This window comes from Octodon degus, unplaced genomic scaffold (assembly GCF_000260255.1).
Source record: "Octodon degus isolate 3935 unplaced genomic scaffold, OctDeg1.0 scaffold00155, whole genome shotgun sequence".
In the NCBI taxonomy this organism is placed as follows: Eukaryota; Metazoa; Chordata; class Mammalia; order Rodentia; family Octodontidae; genus Octodon; species Octodon degus.
Window position 1 is genome coordinate 486,388 of NW_004524731.1, and position 1,274 is coordinate 487,661.

General features: G+C 46.5%; 1 protein-coding gene across 1 annotated transcript in view; it reads left to right on the plus strand.

The window, feature by feature from the left end:
• The first annotated feature begins 454 nt into the window (after nt 1-454).
• The window catches only part of LOC101565967 (beta-defensin 106-like), a 9,142-nt gene continuing 8,322 nt past the window's right edge, over nt 455-1,274 (plus strand). The window contains exon 1 of the mRNA XM_023702641.1: nt 455-481. Coding sequence (XP_023558409.1) covers nt 455-481 — 27 coding nt within the window. The remainder of the gene's footprint in view (nt 482-1,274) is intronic.

The following is a 1,274-nucleotide window of genomic DNA, read 5'->3' on the forward strand; positions in this document are numbered from 1 at the left end:
TTGGAGCCCCAGCTCACAGGCAGCCCAGCCTTCCTCCCCTCCCACCTCACTGGAAGAGCTCCCAGCACCTTATGCCCTGCTCTCAGAACACCCGGCCCCACCTGTCCTGCAACTGCCCACACAGCAGGGACTTGGGCGGGTGTGAGTGAGGTTGGAGCCAAGATCCGGAGCCCTGGGAGCTTTGGGCAAGGGGTCATGGCCATCAGCACCTGCACATTCAAGCAAGAGGCCTCAGAGCCTTCGGGAGCTGCCCAGACTCTGTGGAAGGATTTCTGGCTTGAGTCTGGCTAGGACAAGGCACACAGGCCCTGCAGCTCACTGGAAGACATGACAGTGAGTGTGAGCCACACGTGGGTACAGAGCAGGGACATTATGATATCCCCAGGGAGACACCTGACTCCTGAGGGCCTCTGTGCCCAAGACAGCATGACAGCAAGCACCAAAGGAGATGATGATGGCGCATTATGAAGTCAGAGCACAAGTAAGAAGCTGTGTAGTTCGGTAGTTTTGCATCACTTCTGTCTCGGCAATCCTGCATTTTCACTTTGCATGAAAACCACCAAATTATGTGTCTTCTCCTAATCCACAGTTAACTTGCAATCTTGGGAAAAGAAGGGCATGTCCGATCCCCTTGGTGCCAACCCACAGGAAAGACCTTACTGGGAACCCCAACCCCACTTCACTACTTGAATGGGCCCAAGGTGCTTAATTCGTTAGCTCACAGCTCTCTCTCCAGGCTCTGAGTCTTATATCTCCATTTAGTCCAAGTGCAGCTGAAACAAGCAGTTTGTTGGCAAATTAGATTCATTTTGCAAGAAAAAATAGATGTGATAAGTAAGACAGAGGAGGGAACATGTAACTAAGAACATTAGGAAGCGTGTCTTTTCTTATGCACTTCAATCTTTTTAGGTAAGGTTTGGGAAGGGGCAGATGGAGTACGTACTTTCATTCTGTGATTCTTAACTAGGTTATTCATAACACATAATCAATGTACACAGACAACTCAGTGGAATAAGTGTTTGCCTGGCAAGCACAAGGTCCTGAGTTCAATCTCTGGTACCACCAAAAAAGAAAAAAAAAAAAAAAAAAGTCAGGGGCCAGGGAGATAGCTCAGTAGAATAAGCACTTGCCTAGCAAGAGCAAGGGCCTGAGTTCAATTTTCTGAAAAAAAAAAAGACAAAGAATACACTGAGACACTCTAGTACTTTCATTTAATAAAAGTTATTTTATAATTATTTTAGATTTACCAAAAAGTTAGAAAGAAAGTTTTTTCA